Source organism: Balaenoptera ricei, chromosome 7, assembly GCF_028023285.1.
Source record: "Balaenoptera ricei isolate mBalRic1 chromosome 7, mBalRic1.hap2, whole genome shotgun sequence".
In the NCBI taxonomy this organism is placed as follows: domain Eukaryota; kingdom Metazoa; phylum Chordata; class Mammalia; order Artiodactyla; family Balaenopteridae; genus Balaenoptera; species Balaenoptera ricei.
Window position 1 is genome coordinate 55,359,853 of NC_082645.1, and position 21,416 is coordinate 55,381,268.

Genomic DNA, 21,416 nt, shown 5'->3' on the forward strand with positions numbered 1-21,416 from the left:
AAAAGGATAGGAATTCTGAGTGGGTAACTGAAGAGCAGATTGGGAAGAGTGGCGAGGACAGAGGAATCTTTGTGGATGGGTGGCACCTGAGCTAATGGGTAAAGAATGGGTGGTCCTATGCCAGGAGGAAAACAAGGAAGAAAATCATCCCACTTAGAGGAAACCATGTGTACCAAGTAATAAAGGAATGAAAATACTGGGCATGTAGGTGAGAGTAAACAATCATGGGGGACTGAGGGTACATGAAGGTTGAGAAAGGTAGGACTGAGGTGAAGCCAGTCCATGGCGTTGACAAGATGTGGGTCTTGTTCTGTAGTCAGTGGCTACAACAACAACTCACTCCTCTCCTGAGGTCCCTTCCCTCAGATAGAACACATTGCTCTATGATGCCACCTCTGGTGATATGCATGTGATGGTGTCAGTGGTACCTGGTTAGGGGTAGACAATCTCTTTTCACGTGCTCGCCTATGACCTTCAACACCAAGGTGGAAACTTTTTCTCCTGATGCTCTCCTCGGATTCCGATTTGGACAATTTCTCACCATCTCCCTTTTCTTCCCCAATGGAGAGTTTCTTTTGACTCTTTTTCTTTCTTCTGTTTCTTCTTTCTTTAGCACTTTTAGAGCTCAGTTTGGATGTTTCGGAAGAACTCTCGGAGAGGCCCATTATCCGGCTTCTCTCAATGCTTGTATATTCAGCTGCTGCCATTGCTATTGCCTGTTGCACCAAGAGGTCACACACACAGTGAGTCATTTCCAAAGTCTGGGAAACCCTATTATGGGGCATCTGGTTACTACAAATTCAATTACACTGTTCATGTAATCACGTCCCTTGTAAGGGAAGTAATGTCGTTTTCTTTGCACTCTGAATAGAGAGCTTACAAAATATATGTTTATTGCTTTTCCTGCATTGTAATAAAGCCATACTGTGCCTTGGAATTAAACTATTACATACTATTACTATATAGTAAAGCAATTTAAGTAGTATATGTGGAATTTTAAATTGTATATGTAAAAGTTTTAATTTTAGGTAATTCTGGGTCATAAAACACATAAACCATGTGATAATTCATTTGTATATCTTGTTCGGGTAATTAACTCAATATTATCAATAAATTCAGGTACCGCTATACTTTAATGAAGAATGAATTATTTGCAAATAAAATAAATTATTACAGAATAATATCTCAAGAAAATGAAAGAGCCTTTTAGGGGTTCTCTAGGAAATTCCTGGGATAGCCTAGTGCTACCCCTTTTATAAAAATTAAATTTTTATTATTAAAATAAAACGATCCTTGTAAAAATCTGGAAAATAAAGATATTGTGAATAAAAAACAAAAATCAGTCAGAAACCTACATCCCAGCAATAATTGGTGTTAACATTTCTCCCACTCTTTATATATATAATTTTTAAATTGTTTGTATCCTATATTCTATTTTGTATTCTACAACTTAATATATTGTTATATTAACACCTTTTCCTGTCATAATATTATTAAAACACATCATTTTATGGCCGAATAATACTCCACGACACAAACATATCATAGTCTTCTTAACCATTTTCTAATTTTTGGAAATATAAATGCTTTCTTATTTTTAATATTATTAAAATACTGTCCTGAACATCTTTCTGCTTCAAAGTTTCTCCGCATCACAGATTATTACCCTCCCCCAAATAGGTTAGGTTGCTTGAAGAGATTTGCTAGGTCAAACACGTGTGGAATATTTGAAATTTTGGTTCTCTTAGTACAAGCCTCCTCAAACTTTTCCACTGAAGTACCCCTTTGGAGGAAGGAGTAAGGAGAAATCCTCAAGAATTTGTGACTTAACCTAAAGTGGCCACAATCATAAGTATGATTTTCTTAACATCTCATACGTTATCTTAAAATCCTTGCAACACTAACCAAAACTGATGAACATTTTGCTTTCTACCTCACAGAGTATCTAACTTTAACATCAAATAATTTTCCCTAAACATTTGTGTACAATGGGGAAATACAACATATACATTTGTGTACAATGGGGAAATACAACATATATATTTTGGGACTTTGCATAATGCCATACACACAGAGGAATTGTGAGTAACAGGTTTAGGAGGAAGAGATTAGAACATTCTCCGTGCTGGAGTGAGCTGATTATGTGGGAAGGTGGAATGGGGCAGATGTCAGTTCTAACTCAATCCAGAATTGCTTCCTTTGACCACACCAGAATGAAAATTCAGTTTTCATTTATAAAAATGAAAGGAAACCAGGAAGGAAAATCTCCCCAGGGAAGGCTGAGCATAGGCCACAGGGCTTCTGCTGTTTCCTCTGCTATTCTACTTCTAGGAAGAAGTTTAAATCAAATAACAATACCTCAGCTTCCTCTTGCTCTTTTTTAAGTCGATCTAACATCTGTTGAAATTCTAACTCTTTCTGCCTAGCTTCTTCGATGTTTGCCTGGTTCTGTTCTTCATAGGCCATGGCAACCACAGCCAGGATCAAGTTTATTAGATAAAATGATCCCAGGAAAATCACCACAACAAAGAAGATCATGTAGGTTTTCCCAGCAGCACGCAGTGTCTAGGGAAAAATGGAAATTATTATTTTAATAACACAAAGGGTTTTTCTGTTAAATCATTTCAACTTGAATGGCATATTAGGTATGTAAATCATACAGTTCTGTATACTCTCATGTTATCAAAAATATAAAGGAATAAAATTGTATCTTCATCGAAAACAATCAGTATGAAAATACACACTTTTTCAGTACAAAAGATACAGCAATTAATTAAGCTTGTACCAAAATTAAGTATGATTCTTGACTATTAGTAAGCATAATAATAACCCTGGATTTTTTCTCCCCTAATCTGAAAATTACTCAAAAACTAGCTGCTTTACTCATTTTCAAATTATAGGACTAGATAATTTCCATAGTATCATTTACTGATAAAATTGTATCTTTAAGAAATATTAATGATTATGTTAATACAAGGTAGATAGCCTTATTATATGAACTTATGCATTCATCTTTTATGTATTTTTAATTAACATTTATTAAAAATTTTTAAATGTAATACATGGTAAAAAATTCAAATGGTACAAACAGATATTAAATGAAAAATAAGTCTCTTTATTCTATCTCTGATGCCTGGTAACTCAATTGCCTTTTCTATCAGTTACTGTTGTTACTGATTTCTTCTTTTGGATAAATTCTTTGTAGTGGAATTCTTAGGTCAACAGGTATATTCGTTTTAATTTTCATAGAAATTGCCATGATATCTTCTCCAGTGGTTCCCAGAAATGTGTGAGAAAGTCTACCTCCCCACATCTAGTCAGACAGTATCCCTCTTTTGATCAACTTTTTGATTTTGGTGATCCGACAGGTGAAAAGTTATATGTCACTCCAGTTTTAATTTGCAGTAAAGGTGAGTATCTTTTTGCATACTTAAAAAGTCATTTGTATTTCTTTCTTTTCCCGTGAAGTAAGATTTTTATATAATTTCTACATTCATTTATAATATTCTCAGAAATTAAATAGACATAAAACAGGCCAAAAGAAGAATCCGTAGCAATTTGAGAAGTGAGTCATTATTTTTTATAATATAGAATAATCATTTTTGGTCTCCTTCCTCTTGGGGTTGGGTACTGATAACATATAGGTGAAAAGATAGAGCCACAATCCCAAGAGGATCACATGTAAGTTAGTGAGGAGATGGTCACATGAATGAAGAATTCCAGTACAAGAGATGGATGCTATAAACTGAAGAACAGTCAAAGGGCATAGAAGTATAGAAGAAGGAACAAGTGAGTTGAGAGAGAAAAACTCAGAGACATGAATTGAGTCTTCCATTCTCATATTAGTTTGCTCAGGCTGCCATAACAAAATGCTATAAATTGGGTAACTTAAACAACAGAAATTTATTTTCTCAGTCCTAGAGGATTGAAGTTCAAGATCGAAGTATTGGCAGGTTTGGTTTCTCCTGCGGTCTCTCCCCTTGGCTTGTGGATGGCTACCTTCTCACTGAGTCCTCACAAGGTATTTTCTCTCTCTGTGTGTGTATCGCTACTCATGTCCTAATGTTTCCTTCTTATAAGGACATCAGATTGGTTTAGGACCCACCCTAATGGCCTCATTTTAACTTAGTTACCTCTTTAAAGGCCTTAACTCTAAATATAGTCATTCTAAGGTACTGGGAGTTAGGACTTCAACATATGAATTTGGGGGAGATACTATTCAGTCCAGAACAACTGTACATGGGAGTGCACAAAATAAAGAACAGTGAGCAAAGGAGAGCCTGGTGTTTAGGGCACTGCAGACAGGGAGGCAAGTGTGGAAAGCATAGCGTGTGTAGGAGTGCTGTGAGAGAACATTACAGTATATTTCTTGCTATTTACCTAGGACCCCGTGGGATGCTATATTCAGAAAGGGGGAAAGAGATCTAGAGATCCAAAACCCCAGAAGAGTAAGAAAATAATTCATGATTTAAGAACTATCCATTCTAATAGTGCTGGAAATAGAACATGTCTAATTTTAGTACTAAGACAATAGAGTTTTCTCCATTATAAATTGAATAAAACATCTCATATATAAAGCTGGTAAGGAACATACATCAGATTTTTGTGCAATGAACGCAGTGAATGTTTCTCTTGGCACTCACCTGTTGGTAAAGGTTTTCCCAGTAGTCCTGGGTCATTAGCCGAAACAAGGCTAAGAAGGCCCAACTGAAAGTATCGAAGCTCGTGTAGCCATAATCAGGGTTCCTGCCAACCTTCACACAGGTGTACCCTTCTGGACACTGACTACATGTGAAAAAGGATATCATAAGTCAGAGTACCTTCAGGATGCAAGCTAAAGGGTACTACAGAGAAGTCGGAAATTCAAGGTTTCCTTTCCAGGGGGACAATATTGAATAATGATAAAGAACACATTATTTGGAGCCAGCAAGAACTGGGTTTGAATCCCATCCTTACTTTTTACTAGTTGTTGACTTTGTCAAATTACTTAAATTCTCCAAGGCCCAGTTCCTTCTTTCTGTGAGACAAGATAATAATACCTACCTCCAAAGGTTAAGACTGTTATTAAGTTTAAAGAAGATAATGTATGCAAATTACCTAGCCTAGTTCCTGCACATAGAAAGCATTTAATAAATGGTAGCTGCTACTAGTATCATCATCATCAATCATTAAGACTTGGAAACTTTCACCAGATGTCATAAAGTAGTTCTTGTGCCCATAAAGATTGATATATAGGCCTCTAATAAAACTGTGTCTCCCCAAATTATTCTTGGGGTGAATTAGAATCAAGAACAGTCAACAGATAGCAATTGTGTAAGTGCATAGAGATTTCTAGTTTAAGACTTTTTTTCTTTTTAAAATTAGTGGATTGGTATCCATGATGTCAAATAAACACAGTGTTCTGAGGTGTCTTTAGGAGCAGCAACCTTATCTTGTTTATTTTTATGTTCCCAGTGTACACAGAGCCCCTGGGCAGGGGGGAGTGCAAGAACAAAGGCCCTGCAGCAGAAATAAAGTCGATGTGTGCGAGAAAGAGCAAAATGGGTACTTACATAAATACGACATTCTTAAAATATCTTTACCCCAGTCCATGGGATCCTTTTGTTTAGAGTGGCCAAACTGTCACTGCATTCTGTCACCTATGAACCATACTTGATGGGAGAATGAGTATAATTTGGGGATGGAAAGAAAAGTTGATTTTGTCACTCTTCTTCCCAGAAAGAAGAAAGGTTGGAAACTATCCAACCAACTTTTGGTGGGGTTTTCTGGAAGTAATTTTTTTCTACTTTCTTAGGATGTATATGATTTGTATCTTGTTTTAATTCAAGCACTACCTCAAAGTATTGCTTTCAAATGCATGGTATGCATTAACCATGAAAGTTTTAAAGTTTGGACTCACTGTGCGACAGAATGAGTGCAAAAATGCCATGAAATATATGAAAATAATATAGAATCAAAGGTTCTTATTAGCAAACTGATTGAGTTTGATTTTCCTTTTTTCCCCCAGCCTTTGGACTAAACTGAAAACAAATATTACATACCCTGAATCGGTGCTGAAACCACAAAGGAGAGCATCTTTGGATCCCTCCAAGTAATAAAAATATTCTGTTTAGGAAGAAATTGAACAATATAACATTATATTGAGTGTAAGCTTTAAGAGTGACACAGCAGGTCAGTTAATTAATATAGACACATTTACAAACATATTCAGGCCCAGTGCCAGGCAATAGGCAGTCATCTATTTATTGTATCCTTATATATTCTCCTTCAAATATTTGTTGATAACCTCTTATGGGCGAGGCAGTGAATACGATGACAAACATGATAAATAAGATAATCAATTTTATGAAGCTTTCTTTATGTTTAGGTAAGGGTGGAGGTTGGGGATGGAGAAAGACACTGAACAAGTAAATAAGTAAATATACAAGGTATTTTCTCATAGGGATAAATGCCCTAAAGAAAATAAATTAAGACAATGTGACCAAATGTGGTCAGGGAAGTCCTTTCTAAAGAGATGACATTCGAGCTGGAACCTAAATGCTACAGAGAAGCCAGCCATTCGAGGACCCTCGTGAGACATCTTGACAGAGTCAAGAGCAAAGAGCAAAACCCCAAGGTAGAAGTGAAGTTGGTATATGGAAACAAAAAAGCAAAATGGCCAGCCCAGTTATAGTGCAGTGAGTGGGGAGGATTGTGGTGTCAGAGGTGGGCCGGGGCCATGTAGCAAGGCTTTGCATGCCATGGAAAGGAGTTTGGATTGTAAGTATGATAGGAAGTAATAGAAGTAGGAAGTAGAGATGTGAGACAATAATTAACATTTTTGAATGTTGCTGTGGCTGCTCTGTGGACTATGGGCTATAGGAGGGCAAGTGTGGAAGCAGGGACACAAGCTAAGTGACTACAGTGACAGGTGACATGGCTACGATTTAGAGAGTAGCCGTGGATACGGAGAGAAGGGGATAGAATCAAGTGGACGGGATGTGTTGACGGAGTGCATGTGGGGTGTGTGGAAGAGAAGAGACACAAGGATGGATCTACTGGTCAAGAGTGGTACCAGTTACTGGGATAAGGACGAGTGGGGCAAGGAATGGCCTGAAGGACAACCAGGAGCTCCGTTTTAGCTGTGCTCCACGTGAGATGATTATTAGGTATTAAATTATATTTGTCAAGTAAGTGACTGGATTGATATGAGTCTTGAGGTCAGTGAAGGTATCAACTATGGAGATACAAAGATGGGCGTCATCGTCAGGCCATGGGACCCGATGAGTTAACCCAGAGAGAAAGTGGAGCTGGGGAAGGGGAGGGAAGGGAGGGAAAGGGAAGGAAAAGAGCCCCCAGCTCAGCCCCAAGTATTCCAGAAGGGGTACAGTTGGCAAGGCAACACTATAAGTGAAGGAAATTTATTTTCTGAAATTCTCTCATTGTTTACTCATCAATCAACATCTATTTAGGACTTACTAAGTTCTGGATGTTGAGGATACAGAACTGAAATAAATGTACATTTTCCCCTTTCACGGTACCCTTTGTGCCCATTTTCAGGTGTAAAGGAACTCATAACTCTTCCTTTATTTACTATAATGACTTATTCTTAATACAGGGGGCTGATCCAAACGTATACAGTAAAGGTATAAAGGACAAAAAGAATTTTTTTTAATAAGGGCCCAACTTCCTATTTGGCTCAAGTCAAAATAAATAAAGATGTAATTTCTAGGAGGCTCTGGAGTAACAGCAGAACGAAGACTTTGAAGTCAGATGTACTTGGATTTGAATATTGTTTCTACCCCTTCCTATGTAGGTAAATTATTTTATCACTTTAAGATTTAGCTTCTGCATCTGTAAAATGTGGATAAGAACACTTACTTTGTAGAGCTGTTGAATTAGTACTAATAGGCCATTGCATGTAAAACACTTAACACAGTGACCCACACGTTCTACATCAATGCTCAAAGAGCAGCAGCTCTTATTAGACAACTTCAGATAAGACTAACTGACTTATATGCCATCGTTTGGTCTTATGTAGAAGACACAAATCTTAGAAGACACAAATAAACCAATAAGTCCTCTTAGTTTGGGGTAAAAACTCTCACAGTGTTCATTTTTGCAAAAAATCCTGTGCCTTAGGGAGGGTAGGCATGGCAGAATGACGATGGAGGAGGTTATCATGCAATGTTTTATACATAAACCTCTGAGATATTTTTATTATGGAAGGATTACTTTAGCGTTATCCTTTAAAGAAATACCAGTTCACATTTACCAATCACTGAGGAGCTGATTTATAAAAGTGGGCTCTAGAGCTGCCTGTACGGGCATGTTGCAGGGCTAACATAGTCAATTCAATACACGAATGATGAAAGGTGAAGCCATGAGCGAGAGTGAACTACTCTGGTCTTGTAGAACACTTGAAAATAATTCCCAAACAAATAAACAGTAAATTATTAGGATAATTAGCCTCAAGAGAATTTAAGGTTAACATGTAAAGGGAAAATGTAATACCAAGAGAAGAATTCCTCTTTTGCACTCCCAGCCAATGATCCCATCTCGCACTTTTCTGTGGAAATAAAAGCCACTGGGCTTGACTTAATCCTCCTCTGATTACGCTGGAGCCTGCTTTTCCATCTTTCCTCCTGCTTCTATGGTGGATATGTCTCTCCCCTTCGCTCTCCCACTTTCTCAAGGACTTGCCCTCCCCCACTCTCCTGAATTATTAATCCATATTTTACTACTTATTCATTTCTAAAACTAGAAAAACATCCTTATCAAAATCCATCTTTTAAAAAAATGTTGGCCATTGCCCCTGTTAGTCTGATTCCCTTACAGCCAAATTTCTTGGAAGAACTGTCTACACATACTGTCTTCTCTTCTTCCTGACATCTTATTCACCCGTCACCACCTTCGTCCAACCCTGTGCTCCTACCGCTCTACTAGAATTTGCTCATGAAAGTCTCTAATGACTTCCATGTTGTTTAAGCTAACATACATTTCTCTATCCTCATCATCCTTGATCTTGATCTTAATCCTTGATCTTGCAGCATCATTCAACACAAGCACTCCCTTTTTCTCAACATACATTTTTCTCTTGGTTTTCCAACTTATACCTTTGCTTCTTGCTTTACTGGCCACTCTTTCACTGCATCTTTTTTGGGGTCCTCCTCTCTACCTGCCTTCTAGACATTAAGGTTGTAGAGATGAGCATCTTCTAAACACCAAATTTGCTTTAAACACCAGATTTCCCATTCTCTACCTACTTATAAACATCAGGGTTTTCAGAAGGATGTGTGTATGTGTGTACATATCTTTTCCCTCTGCTGATTACTTCGAAGCGTATATCTCCAAACTAGGCAGTTCCTCTGATCTCTATGTTTAAATCTCCAATTGTCTACTTTCTATCTCCACTTGGATGTCCCAATGACATCTCAATTTTAACTGGTTAATAGTGACTTTCTCCTACAAACCTGCCCACTCTTCCCTCACTTCCCATTGCCACCTATCCAGTTACTGTGCCAGAAACCTAGACGAGATCCCCAAGCCCTTCTCTCCTCTCTAATTCATCAGCGAGTTCTATAGGTGTCATTTTGAACTCACCTTTTTCACCTTCTGCCGCCACTCTAGATGAAACCACAATCTTGTCTTGTTTGGAATGATAGAAACAACATCCTAACTGGTCTTCCTTATTCCAATCTACCATCTACTCTTACCCAATCAGCTCCCCATAGGGTAAAGTGATTAAAACCACTGCATTTAAAATAAAATTCAAATTCCTTTCCATGGGCTAAGACATTCTTCATGATATGACCCCTGCCTTTTTCTCTAACTTTCTCTGTTGCCATTCTGCCTCTCCTTTGCTAAAGTCTAACCACACTGCTATTTTCCCATTCCTTAAACACATGATACTCTTTCTTGTCTCAGGGCTTTCCCACAAGTTCTTCCTTCTAATTCAAGGAACAGCCCCCATTTACACTTACACTATTTTATGGCTTCTTATCATCCTTTAGATCTCTGCTTAAATGCCACCTCCTCAGAGAGGGCTTCTCATTTAGTTGGTATCTCAGCCCCTGAGATTTATTTTCTTTGCATAGCATTTGTTATAACTTGCAATATTTCTTATTGGTCTGTTCCCCTCCTTTTACTCTTTTTACCCTAGAAGATAAGTTCTGTGGATGCAGGGGCTGAGGTTATCATACTCACTGCTACAGGTCCAGAAACTTGTACAATGCTTAGCTCAGGGAAGCACTCAATAAACCCATGTGATAAATGAATACTTGAATTAATATTGCAGTGAGACTGGGCTTCTATGACACAGAAAACAGGTGGGAAACCAAACTCGGACTTAACACAATCATCTCTGCTGTGAAACTATATTTCAGAAGAAAATCAAGAATAATGTATAGAGTTGAGGGAGAAGATTGTGGTATAAAATTTCATTGTTAGCTAAGCTGTCATTCACTCATGTGTAAATGCAATATGAAGATACACTGCAAAATCCAAGAGCTTTTTCTACTCCTTTTGAAAAAAATTGCTTGAAGCAATTCCAGAAGGTTAAAAATCACTCAAAGCATGAACTCAGGAATGAGACCAAGATTCAGAATAAAAGGACTGGTAATGATCCTAGTTAAAAAAAAGTCAAGTTTAAGTAAGTGCTGTAAACTGATTCATAAAACAGAGTACAAATGTCAGCAATTACCTGTAAGCTCTATAACTTGCATGGTACATAAATTAAGAAATAAAATCCTTTGGAAACTAGGAATAAAATTTAAGATCATATTAATAAAAATCAGAAGCTGAAAAAATAAATTAAAGAAAAGGAAAGGAAAATATGCTACATTCCTCATCAAATGCTGGTAGTAAAAAAAATATACGTTAAAAATTTTACTTTGAAAACCTTCAGTTTTCTTGTTTTAGGCTTCCTTTTCTTCAGTTTTCTTTATTTACAGTCTTTTACTATATTAGCTAGGTTTTATTTGCCTTTATATTCCTCAGTGAGTAGGAAAAAACACATTAAGTAAAAAAAAAAAAAAAAAAAAAAAAAGATGTATACGACTCTTTATTATTTAAGGAGAATTAACACCTGACCTTTATTCCCTGATCTCCTTCTATCAAAGGCACTTGCATGTCCACCTTACCTCTGGATCTAATTATTAAGGTTTATGGGTTCACGTGGGCAACATCATACAGACACACTGCAGGTGTTAGACAGAAATTACAATCTTGCTAGATTTCATTCTCACCCAAACTCATCAGCTCTGGTGAGAGAAACTGTGTTAGGGGATAACTATTTAGAAAACATGACGTTTATGCTTTCTGTAAGATACTCTAAAATACACTTGTGAATTAAGTAGACTTCTGAGACTGTGTGTACAGATCGTCTTAAATGGTATCTACAGAACTAGTTCTGATGAATTAAACTTTGATGATCATTAGCTAGATTGAGGGAAGCCATTAGAAAGAGCTGTAAAACTCATCATTGGTTATAGTATGAGGATAGTGCTGATAAAGCTGCATAAACTGTTCTGCTTATACAAATCTTTAGAAATATTATTGAGACAAACATTTTAATATGTGATAATATTATCATTATAACATGAATAACATGACTGTACAATGTTATAGTTATAAGAAAAATACAAGGGTAAAAATATAATTATATTACTATATAAAAAATTATACTATAAAATAAACATAAGTATAAATTACTCAATAAAACTACAGTATATAAATATATAACTTATGAAATTTAATGGTCAATATCATTAATTCATAGCTAAATTTATTTTTCTAGAGCAAACTTATTCTTTTTTATCTTACAGAAATTGAGAATTATGGAACTATCCCATGTTCTTAATACCAGAACCGCTAGAAAGCTTAGATTGAGGGAAATTTATGAAAATATAACATGATCCAAATTCACATTGTAGCAACTTTCTCTATATTTGAGTGATTTTGAAATAATTAAAATGAAAGCAACATTTCATTGCCAGAAGAGAACAATGCTCTTAGCCTTATTTCAACCTATTAATAACTACAGGGGCATTCTTACTTCCATAGTCTTCTTCATCGAGAGTATTCAATATGCTTTCTATTGTTTCATTATTTTCAAGTGGAGTCCGCACACATTTTTGCTTCAGGTTGCCCATAAAGAGCTGCAGCCCAATCAGTGCAAACACGCTCAGACAGAACACAGTCAGGATCATGACGTCAGAAAGCTTCTTCACAGACTGGATCAGGGCCCCTACGATGGTCTTCAGGCCTGAATACGGGGAGGAGAAATAGGTGTTCAAAATGAAATAAAGCCTCTGAATGAGAAACGAAAACAAAACACAAGCTTTCCTAGAAATGCATGCATTTTATCAAATCAATGATCTTAAATAACCTAGTTGGAAAAAAGTCTACCAGCTCAAAAGGGTGGACTTGCTGTTTTATATATTTTGTTTCTGTATATTACAGCAAGTGATTAAAAACTTTAAAATATTTCAAGAGAATAACCAAACTGTCAAAATGAATAATTTGGTTGCTCAAACCATATCCACACTCACTTGAAAAAATAATTTTTAAAAAGTGTCAATTCAGTGAATGTTTGTCAGACAAAACATCTCTTTATAATGACACCAAAACAAAAAAGAGGCTGAATTGCAGCACATAGTGACAACTTACTAATTTTCAGTTAAGAAATGGTTTGTTGAGGAAAGAAAAAAACATTATGTCATGCAATCCTCCCCATGCTGATATTTTACATCTCTTTTCTTAACCATATGAAAAGCAATAAAACAAATTGAAATTTTCATTCCTGGATAAGCAAAATGGAAAATGAACTGTTAGACAGGAGGGAAAATTTCAAGTTGAGATGTGAACCAAATGGCCATCTTCATCGTCTAAGACTCATGCAACTGATTAAACTCAAAGGCTGACTTTTAATAACGACTGTGAAAACCATAAGAGATCAAATTTAATTAAAATTGCATAAGAGAAAGTTTTTCTTGTTTTTCCTTCAAAAGATCAAAGTCAGCCCCGGTGTTTAACCCCACTCTCACCTGGAATGACTGAAATTGTTTTCAAAGCTCGGAGAACTCTGAATGTTCTCAACGCTGAGACATTGCCCAGGTCCACAAACTCTGTCACATATCTGTAATAGGGGAGTTTACACACAAACACGGTAACAACACACACACAAACAAAGAACAACTCCCAAATAGTTGGAGTTATGAGTGGCCTAATGCTTCACACCAATTACTTCTTACCTGGGATTACAGAAATAGTTTTCAAAGCTCTCAACACTCTGAAAGTTCGAAGAGCTGAAACATTGCCTAGGTTTACAAATTCTGTTAAATACCTGTAGAATTAAATCAGAGTTATTCAGAATTTAGATAAAGTCTATGATACTTACCTGTGCCTTTAGTCAAGGTGTTTCCTACGTTTGGAACTTCTTATTTAAATTTATAGTTCTGCAAGTCTTTTGTTTCTATCATTACTAATTTAATTTGATTTGATTTGAGTCATTTGATGTGAGCAAAATACAAACGTATTATTAAAATGGTTTCATACACATAAATGCCTAAATAAACAATTAAATGCTTCAATTACTAAACTTCAATATTATGATAATATAGATATTTAATATTCTATAAAATATCAGCAGCAAACCTTGACAACTGTATGCTAATTAACAGAAGCCAGACACAAAAAGGCCACATATTGCATGATTCCATTCATGTGAAATGTCTAGAACAGGCAAATCCACAGAGACAGAACACAGTTGAGTGGTTTCCAGGGACTGGGGGGGAGAAGGGAATGGAAGTGACTGCTTTCTGGGGTGACGAAAATATTCTGGAATTAGAGAGTGGTGATGGTTGCACAACTTTGTGAACATACTACAAAACACTGAATTTTATACTTTAAAAATGGTAAAGTTTATGGCACATAAATTTAAAAAAGGAGACCCCTGAGAAGATCCAGCCTTCTTTGACACAGTGTTGTCTTAGCAGGTGGTGGGTGGCACTACAGCAGTCTTATATGACCACAAAAAGAGCCAGCCTGAAGGACAAAGAGGTGGGGCAGGTGTGCGGGAATTGGAGACTAGAAATCTCAAGACCCTTCTGTACTGTCTAAATCCCTCCAATGAACATGTATTACTTTTACAATTCAAAATGACAGAGGGAAAATACTGTATCTAGGTTTGAGATTTAAAAAATAAAGAAATGTTTCTGACAAATATATTTAGGAAAAGGGCAGCAATATGAATAAATTAAAATTATATCTTAATGTGATACTTTTCCCTTGAAAATAAACTGTGGTTGCCTATGTAATGCATACACAATGCATTAATGTTAGGTTTAGTATGCAGTGACAGCCCTTATAAAAAGATTTATTTCTATATTTTAATATACTTATTAGCTTTTGAATAATATAGGTTAATAAAAAAAAAGAGCACCGTACTTATAATAAATGCCTGAGTTTTTTTCTGTTTTTCTTATAGGTTTTACCAGATTTTAAATAAGAACTTGGAAAAAGTGTGACCCTAACTGGCACCACATATATTATCTATCCAAGTACTGAGCATGGAGGAAGATCATCTATCTTAATGATGTCATACACTTTTGAGTAGAAAATCCTCTATCTGAAAAAATATTAATATTTTTTTGATGACTAACTTTCATACAGTATCCTTTAAATGCAACCATTATATGCAGGAAAAGTCAAACCCCAAAAGTCTGTTCTTACTGGAATACTGTGCTGTCTGAGACTTTCATGAGTCTGGCATTTCAAAAAACTGAAAGTACTTACGCAAAAACGATGACAATAAAATCAAGCCAGTTCCAAGGGTCACGAAGGAAGGTGAATTCTCCCACACAGAAGCCTCTTGCAAGGATTTTTACAAGTGATTCAAAAGTATATATTCCAGTAAAAGTGTACCTAGGCACAAGAATCCATTGGGATATTAAGTGCGAAAAGAATACAATACCATGTGAATCTTTATAATTAATTTTTTCTGATTAACCAAAGGAAGGCATCTATTGGAGTATGGCCGTTGGTTTATGGACCCATTCTAACTATTAGAATAAACTACAGTAAAGGGCTTTCCAGAAAATCTTAAAATGTACATATCAGAAACACTCTCAGAAAGTAGAGGTATTTAAAAATTACTAAGAACACAGGTATTAGATCTGCCTAGAAAATTCCTGTATTGTTCCTATCAGAAATATACCCAAGGACAAGAGATATGTGACATGTCTAAGAACAAAGCAGGGTATCTGATAAGTTCTTTTTTCTAGAAAAGACTGTAGCATGTATTATTCTATTCTAATATTAGCAGGTTAATATTGTAGGGGAGAAAAAATTGAAAGAAAAGCAACTATGTAACATGGGAAGATAAACACCACAACTTTTATAGATGCAATAACTTCCTGGTATAAAAAGGAAAGGATAAAAATGACCATACTAAGACTATATTAAAATGTACTTAAACCCACTTACTCTACATTCTTGGTCCAATCTGGAGGGTTACTCATGGTCATAAATATGCAATTCGTCAGAATAGTGCACATGATAAGCATGCTGAATGCGGTAGCTTAGAATCAAGGAATATGATAAAAGACCACGGTAGGAACTTTGAATATTCGGTAAAGACATTTGTTGAAATGCTAACAATATTTCCTTAGAAAAAAATTCTAAGCACGTCTATAGACTTAAAAAAAAATCTCTTTGAACAAGGTAGTAACAGACAAAAGCAATTTTTCCTAAAATACTAAAATTGCCATTCTCCCAATCTACTCACAGATCTACACCAAATTATATTGAGATTGGTAAACCAGAGTCTTTTCAGGTACAAAAGGACTAAAATCTATATTTTAAAAAAATAACAAAAACTGCATTTTAAAGAACCATTGTAAGTAAGCATTTTAAAAAGGATATGAGTGTACTAAAATCTTAATAGATATTCTTCTGAGAGGACTGAAAGGAGAGAGCATGTACAAAGCAGGTGTGGCATTGAAACGGAAGATTGCTTTCCCTTTGTTCAACACTATGAAAGTCTGCAAGAGCAAAAAGAAAACAGTATGAATTGAGACTCCAAAATTTCAATGTAATAGATTAATATCTGCAATTTACCTCTCCACGTGGTAGGGTCATATTAAAGAAACACTGCCATCAGACTCGAGCAATGTGGTTCCAATACCATTGATGCAGCTATTCACGTCATGTTGGCCAATGAACTCCAAGTCCATTGTCCATTTCTTCAGTAAAATAAGAAGTGAGCCATTTATGAGCATGTATTATTTAGACCTTTCAAAATACAGTTTTCACTTTTTCATATCCCTTCAACACCCAAATTAGTAACAATAACTTGTGGCCACTGGAAATATTTTAAAATACAACTTCCTTCTTTCATTACATTGTATTTTATGCAAACCAAATAGAAACTAGCTATCCTTGATTTTTATCATATCACTTAGAGAATTTTAATACTTCTTGGCTATTGTCAGGTTTAGTAGCAAATGTTCCAAAATATGAGTTTTCAAAAATATTTTCATAAATTTAAGGAATATTAGAGTTGAAAGAATCCTACTACTCAGTATGATTTTCCTATTTTAGATGTTAATACCAATAACAGCTAAAATAAAAGAACATAAATTAAAGGACTTGCTTGCTACTATCCATGGCAATTTTTTGAAATAATATGAATAGAACCAAACATTTAAGAAATATGTTATGTAACCATTGCATAATGAATGACATTTTCCATGTCTCTGGTATTTAGTTGAAAAATTTGAAACCCAAACAAACAAACAGCAATAACAACAAAACATTAAAACAACCGAAGGAATTGGCTTGGAAATCAGAAAGACCAAGTTCAAATCCTTGTTTTATTTTTCTGTGGTTGGCAAACAAATTCCTTGTGTTATCTAGAAGACACTGATTTGGTCTTTTTGTTGTTGATTATGAATTCTATATAAGTTTATAAGAGAGCTTCTGGTAATAAATATTTTTCACCAAATTGGAGATGTAACTAGGGGTAATCTTGCTTTTGTATGTGGCAGAGCCCCTGAGAAAACAAACAGATTCTATTATTTTCAGATGCCCTTTTATATTCCTGGTCCCTTTTACTATACCAGTTATCTCTAAACATAATTTACCATAAAGTTCACTTTTACATTGAAAATTAAGTTTTAAAATTAATATCTCACCTTTGAGTACAACTATTGGTTTCTTAAATCTCAATACACTGTGCTTTTTAAAATTCATTCAGCCATTATACTCTACAATTGTGCAGTGAGCAACTATGGCATAAGAGGCAATGAAAGGAATTTGAACATAAATGAGGCATGAGTTTTGCATTCAAGGAGCTTCCTAGAAAAGTGATAAGAACACAATAACTCTAATACAAGGCAAGATGTGACAGGTAGCATACAGAGAAATACAAATGGCAGAGTATGAGAGTAAAGAGTGGGCATGGTCACATGTCTGTCAGAATAATCAGGGGACTTCATGAACCAGAGGTCATCTGAACTAATGTGAAAATCATATTACTGCCCCAACTTGGCAAGATCAAGTTACCCTGTACTTGAAATTTAAAAAAAAGAACTGGTTTACTATTTTTAAATTCAGATTCCCAATTTTTCATTTTCATTAATAACTTCTTTAGGATTGTCTGGGTTTATAAACAACCAGGAGTTAATTACAGGTGGGAAAAATAGATATGCCTATGAAATTTTGGGTAGCAGAATAAGTCTCTTTAGCAAAGTCTAAAATCCTACTGGAAATGCATAGATGTCAAGGTCTGAATAATTTTTTTTAATATTGCTCACTTATTTAATAACTTATTGAACATAAAATTAGAGAATTAAGGTACTTAAAGAGTATAAGCGTTGGAGCTGGACAGATAGGATTCTAAGTACCTGATCTACCATTTCACAACTTGAGAGGTAGCACTTCAAGTCTGTGAAGCTTTTAAGTTCTGGTATATTGTAAATTCTTAGTAAATGGTGGGAAGAGCTGCTGATATTTTGGGCAACATATAAGGCACCAATGATATGAAGATAATAAGACATTGTACCTGTCCTCTTAATACTCACAGCAGAGGGTAATTGGTAATTTATTCTTTCTTAAAGACACAAACTTTCATCTATAATAAAGGCACTGCATAAAACTATTCAAAAGCACTTAATATATTCATCACACATGAAAACGAAGCCCTAATTTCTATCATTAGTTTATTAAGTGTCCTTTTTTTAACAAAGCATTGATAATTACACTCAAATATAAGTTAAAATCTGAACCCAGGTCAAATCAGGAGTCATTTAGATTTTTAATCCAAGCAGTGATTATAATGTAGCAGAAATAAAGTTCTTGTCAATTAGTGTGAATAACCCGAAACATTAAGGAAGCAATCCACACAGAAGTCAATCCTGAAGTTGCAAGTGGAAGTCAAAACTACTTTAATCAAGAATGATTGAAGGGCTAGGACATGGTACAAAAAGCTGATCATCTAAAGCTCGAAACCAAAAAAAAATAAAATAAAAAGACTCGGTAATCCCTGTGGGTATTTATTCATCTGTTAATAGAGGACCATGAAAAATAGATTACTTCATTTGACCTAGCTCTACCCAAGTATACTGATGCAGATGTGCATTAGTCTTTTAATGTGGTTGGCGTCATATTTGAAAGGAGCTGGGGCCAAGGTGAGGGATTGGAGTCCCACCCCTAAAGATTCTCCATTAAAGTTGTCTGCCACATACCTAAAATGATTCCATTAGTTAATCCTCCATTCAAATACAAACATTTTCTCCTTACCTCCCAATTCACTTTAAGCCAATATTAGTTTATATCTCTGAATTGGGATTTATTTCAGAAAGATTCCTTTCCTCCTTCAGGGCTTCCTGGTTAAGTAACATCCAGGGCCCCTTGAGAAATGGGAAATGCAGGAGGTATCCATGAAGAGCCAGGCATTTTTCAGGATGAAGTAGTAAGTAAAATGAGAAAGTACTTTTTATATTGCCGGTTTCATTATTTACCCATTCATTCTTCCATTCATTTTTGTAAAGCTGTGAGCATGGTGATTGCTATACAACAGAAATTAAACTAAGAGATGTTATACAAGAGAATATTTCAGTAGGGAGTCAAATCAACCTGAACTAAAAAATTTGTGACAAAACTTACTAGCATGTAGCATTTTGTAAGTTACTTATTTTCCCCAGGTCCTTTGTTACTTCCTGTCTTACCAAGTTATAGTAAATATGTGTGCTAATTTGTATAAAAAGTCTAGTGCCTGACGCAGAGATCCTGGATACGTGTTAACATTCTTCCTTCCTGTGTCAGAATACTGATTGGTTAATTGGAATGCTGGGTAGTATCTCAAAGGCTTCTCAGGTATTCTGCTTTCTCCTTCTGTGCTGTCAGCTTGCTGAGATGCTGGCTTTAATGTGAAGCAAAATATTACATATTGCTATTCATAGCAACTACCCCGAAGAAGATGTGTTTCTACCATCAAAATTAAATTCATCACATTTTCTATTTCTTAAGACATTTCAGTGCCCTTTATTTTATTTGCTAGATGTGTTATCAATAAATAATCTCTTTTATTTACATCTTAAGTCAAAATAATTTTTTTTAATGGACTTTATCCTGCCTTTCTTGACCTCTTAGAGATAACTCTGCAGTTGCCATGCAGCAAAGCATTGTTGGAGAAAGTTATGGAACCTGCTGATCTAATCCTTTACTGTCACCTCTTTGTCAAGTTCAATCTGGTTGTATCTGCTACTGTCTCAGAAATGATTGTAATCCCCTTCTCATTTTCTTGGTAGAATAACCTTTACAGCAGTTGTTTCAAACTCTCCCATTTCCTTAATGCAATCAACACCTTCTCAGATCTGCTGCTCTCAAGATGGACTCTCAAAGGACAATTTCCACTCCTGTAGTACGGAAAATATTGATATGATTTAACATGCATTTCCTCAGATGTGCCTACCTTTACTTCAACATATCAGGACTCAAATTCATCCTCCTATTTGCCCTTCAGGGCTCACACAGTAAGGCTTCGCTCCATTTTTCTAATGCAAATACAAGCTGACCTGTGGTTTATCCCTTGTCTGTTAACATCATCAACTAGCTACTTACTCGACCCTCTGTATTTTTCTCTGAGAATAATTTTTCTCCACTTTCAAACGTGCTACTTATACCCTACGTTGAAAAGGTTTTCAATTTATTCGTTGCCTCAAGTGACCATCTTTCTGGTGGAAATTTCTCAAATTTTTCAGCATGCATCGACCTCCACCCACTTCCTCTTTTTACTAGCTATCCACCACTATCTTGCTTTGATTTCCATCACCTAACACAAACTGCTTCCAAAAAGTTACCAACTCATCCTCCTTGTTCATTCCAATAGCCTTTCTCCAGCCTCAACTTTCTGGATAATTTTATGAGACACTCTCTTCCCTTTTTTGTTTTTGAATAATGGAAAACTTTCTGATTTACAATGTCTTGCCTCTCTGACCATCTCAGGCTCTTTCTCTCCAACCCCCTAAATGAGTGACTCTCTAAATCCCATTATTAGTTGAGTGATTTTATATATTCCCATGGATTCAACTGTCACCTCCATGCAAATGCATTCTGGACGTATCCCCAGGTCTTACTTCTCAAACTGACAATTATTTTGTTCCTACCAGGATGCACTTATGTTATGTCCCAAAAGGCAGAACATTATACTGAACACTATTAAATTTTAAAAAAATCAAAATAGTATGCCAGTGACAGAACCAGTTTTGATGAAAAATTAGTAAAAGTACATATTCTGAAAGAGCCTACATATGTATTTAACTAAACATTTTTGTCATGATGTGGCTTTTCACTAAATTCTACTTAATCTCAATTTAAAATATCTTTCTGTACAAAAGAGGTAAACAGAGACCGCACCATTGCAGGCACAATAAACTCACTTTTTTGTCTGCATAGTAAGGATCCAGGTCCTCCAGGGGCTCTGAAACCATGCCCTGAGGGATGTCCCCATAGATGAAGGGCAGCTGTTTGCCGGCTTCCAAGTCACTGCTTGGCTTTGGCCCTTCTTCATCATCGTCTTTCTTTTCTTCTTTGGGTTCCTTTGTTTTTCCTTCAGCAATACGTTGTTCAATGAGGGCAAGAGACTGTTTTGTGAAGAAGACAAAGCTCTGAGGTCCTGGGGGAGGCAACATTGCCATCTTTTCATCCTGTATATTTTATTTCCCCTTTAGCTCCTTACATAAGAGGCCTAAGGAGAAACAAACAAAGCCTTAAGTGGTTGCCAGCCAGGGACAGCACTTTAAAAAAATAATAATAGTAATAATAAAACAGATTTTGGCTTCAACTACAAGAAGTACTGTGTTCACAGAATTATCATCATGTTGAATGAGCACTTATTAAGTGACTACTATGTACATGACTTATTTTCTATGCTC

The 21,416-nt window shown here is 35.7% G+C and overlaps 1 protein-coding gene across 3 annotated transcripts in view; it reads right to left on the reverse strand.

The window, feature by feature from the left end:
• SCN9A (sodium voltage-gated channel alpha subunit 9) overlaps nt 1–21,189 on the reverse strand; it is an 84,429-nt gene extending 63,240 nt beyond the window's left edge. For 2 of the 3 annotated variants that reach the window (XM_059927214.1, XM_059927213.1), the window contains exons 1-10: nt 20,922–21,189; nt 15,904–16,022; nt 15,466–15,555; nt 14,776–14,904; nt 13,233–13,324; nt 12,035–12,244; nt 6,042–6,105; nt 4,644–4,785; nt 2,359–2,565; nt 429–716 (exon numbers count right to left, since the gene is read on the reverse strand). In XM_059927214.1, the coding sequence (XP_059783197.1) occupies nt 429–716; nt 2,359–2,565; nt 4,644–4,785; nt 6,042–6,105; nt 12,035–12,244; nt 13,233–13,324; nt 14,776–14,904; nt 15,466–15,555; nt 15,904–16,022; nt 20,922–21,179 (1,599 nt within the window). In that variant the 5' untranslated portion in view covers nt 21,180–21,189. Of the gene's footprint in view, nt 1–428; nt 717–2,358; nt 2,566–4,643; nt 4,786–6,041; nt 6,106–12,034; nt 12,245–13,025; nt 13,118–13,232; nt 13,325–14,775; nt 14,905–15,465; nt 15,556–15,903; nt 16,023–20,921 lie in introns of all 3 variants that reach the window. The other variant, XM_059927215.1, reaches the window with a different exon arrangement.
• Between the last annotated feature and the right edge of the window lie 227 nt (nt 21,190–21,416).